Source organism: Trypanosoma rangeli (assembly GCF_003719475.1).
Source record: "Trypanosoma rangeli strain AM80 chromosome Unknown Tra_15.4_contig_00574, whole genome shotgun sequence".
NCBI lineage: Eukaryota > Euglenozoa > Kinetoplastea > Trypanosomatida > Trypanosomatidae > Trypanosoma > Trypanosoma rangeli.
In genome coordinates, this window is record NW_021706294.1 from 1 (window position 1) to 1,701 (window position 1,701).

At 46.1% G+C, this 1,701-nt stretch overlaps 1 protein-coding gene across 1 annotated transcript, besides 1 other annotated feature; it reads right to left on the bottom strand.

Moving 5' to 3' along the window:
• Window positions 1-177: 177 nt before the first annotated feature.
• On the bottom strand, window positions 178-1,344 carry TraAM80_09395 (hexosyltransferase; the record flags this gene model as incomplete). The annotated part of the gene is made up of 1 exon (XM_029386081.1): window positions 178-1,344. One exon carries the CDS (start codon window positions 1,342-1,344, stop codon window positions 178-180), a length of 1,167 nt encoding a protein of 388 aa, XP_029234181.1.
• Window positions 1,345-1,671: 327 nt separating this feature from the next.
• Window positions 1,672-1,701: a microsatellite.

Sequence of the window (1,701 nt, forward strand, 5' to 3'; positions counted from 1 at the left end):
ACCTGCAAGCCGGTGCTCCTCCATATAGCCACACACATACACTTATCAAAAAGAAGTCAAACCGTTGCTGTTGGTGTCGATGTGTTTTAGCTCTCACAGCAACGCTCCTGAGGCCCCCAAAAAGAATAAAAGGAACTAAAAAAAAACGACGAAAAAAAAACTCCTCCATGTTTGACATCATTTGCTAACCGTACACGTTGCCTGCCAAATTTGGTGCTGAAGACGGAAGGGGGTGCGTCCTCCATCCGACGAGAAGAGGATTGAAAGACGCTTGGCGCACTCGCGCCGCTTCAACTTCATCCCATGGCCTAATGTGAGGGCACCTGCAGCATTCGACTCTGGAAATGACGTCACAGAAGCCTTCACAAGTAGCGGGATGGCTTTAATAGGACGTTGACTACGGAAATGGGTTCCAGCAGACCGTGAGAAGTGGATAGAGGCATTTGCGGCGGCGTAGTTGAAGGCAATATCATCGCAAAGCAATTCCTGCACGATGCGATCAAGTGAATCTTGCTGAGTGGACGTGAAGGTTGTCAAGGTGGGTTGCGATGGCACCTGTACAACACGATGAAAAGACTCTGCAAATGTCATGTAGTACATACGCGAGACAAGAAGAGCACGTGGTAGGGCTATATTGTACGATAGGCCAATCCCTGGGAGTCGCTCTCGGGCCATATAATCAAAAGGACCACCGTACTTGCAGTGTTCCGCTGTTGCCACGCAGTCCACAATAGCCCGTACATCTGTTGCCACAAGCGAGTAGGGTGTCTGCAGCCAAATTGAAAAAAGGCATCGTGCTGCAGCGTACGACATATCGACATCATCGTCAATATTGAGTACAGCATCGGTACGGAGAATGGGGTAGATAAGCCAGCGATTCGCCATGGAGTTTAACTTTTGTGGTATAAGGCGCAGATGTGGAGCATGTCCACGGCCTCTATACGCAGAGCGATGCCTCGTGTCATACATAAATTTCAATTTGAGCAATTCGTGTGGTATCGTTTGCTCCGCACCGTTCCACACAAGCAGAACTTCATGGACAATTCCCTCATCCTTTGGCCAATCGTAAAGAATGGACCTTAAAATCTGCAGCAGACGATGCAGTCGCTTCGTCATTGGATATGACATCATCACTATTGTTAAGGAGTCTCGATGAATATCATCCTTGAAGGCACTGGGAAATCTCTCTTGACTCCGTGTGAACGGTGACGAGATGACTGCTCCATCGTCACATTGCGATCTCCAAATGACAAGTGGAAGACTAAAAAACAAGAACGCGACAAGGATCGCTATAACTAGGCGCAGTCTGCTGCGACACCAGGGATATAGACGTCTTTGCTGCATCCCCACACGGGGGGAAAAAAAAAGAAGAAACGGTTTCACGCGTTCCTCAATCTGCCTCCTCTAGCCTCGGATGGACCAAATGAAAGAAAGAGAGAGAAAAGACCAGGAATGCGTGTAAATAAATATGTACTTATTCGTCTAACATTTTATTGTTCCTTTATTCTCATTTTTTAATCCAGTTGTTTTTATCCCACACCGTCCATGTCATCATGAATGTTATCTTGCGAGCGTGTACGTGTGTGGTTTCTTTTTTTTTTCCTTTTGCTTTGCCCCCTTTAAGTTATGAGCATCCTCTTCCAATTGCATCCTTCAGTCTCTTCCCACTCGATATATATATATATATATATATATATATAT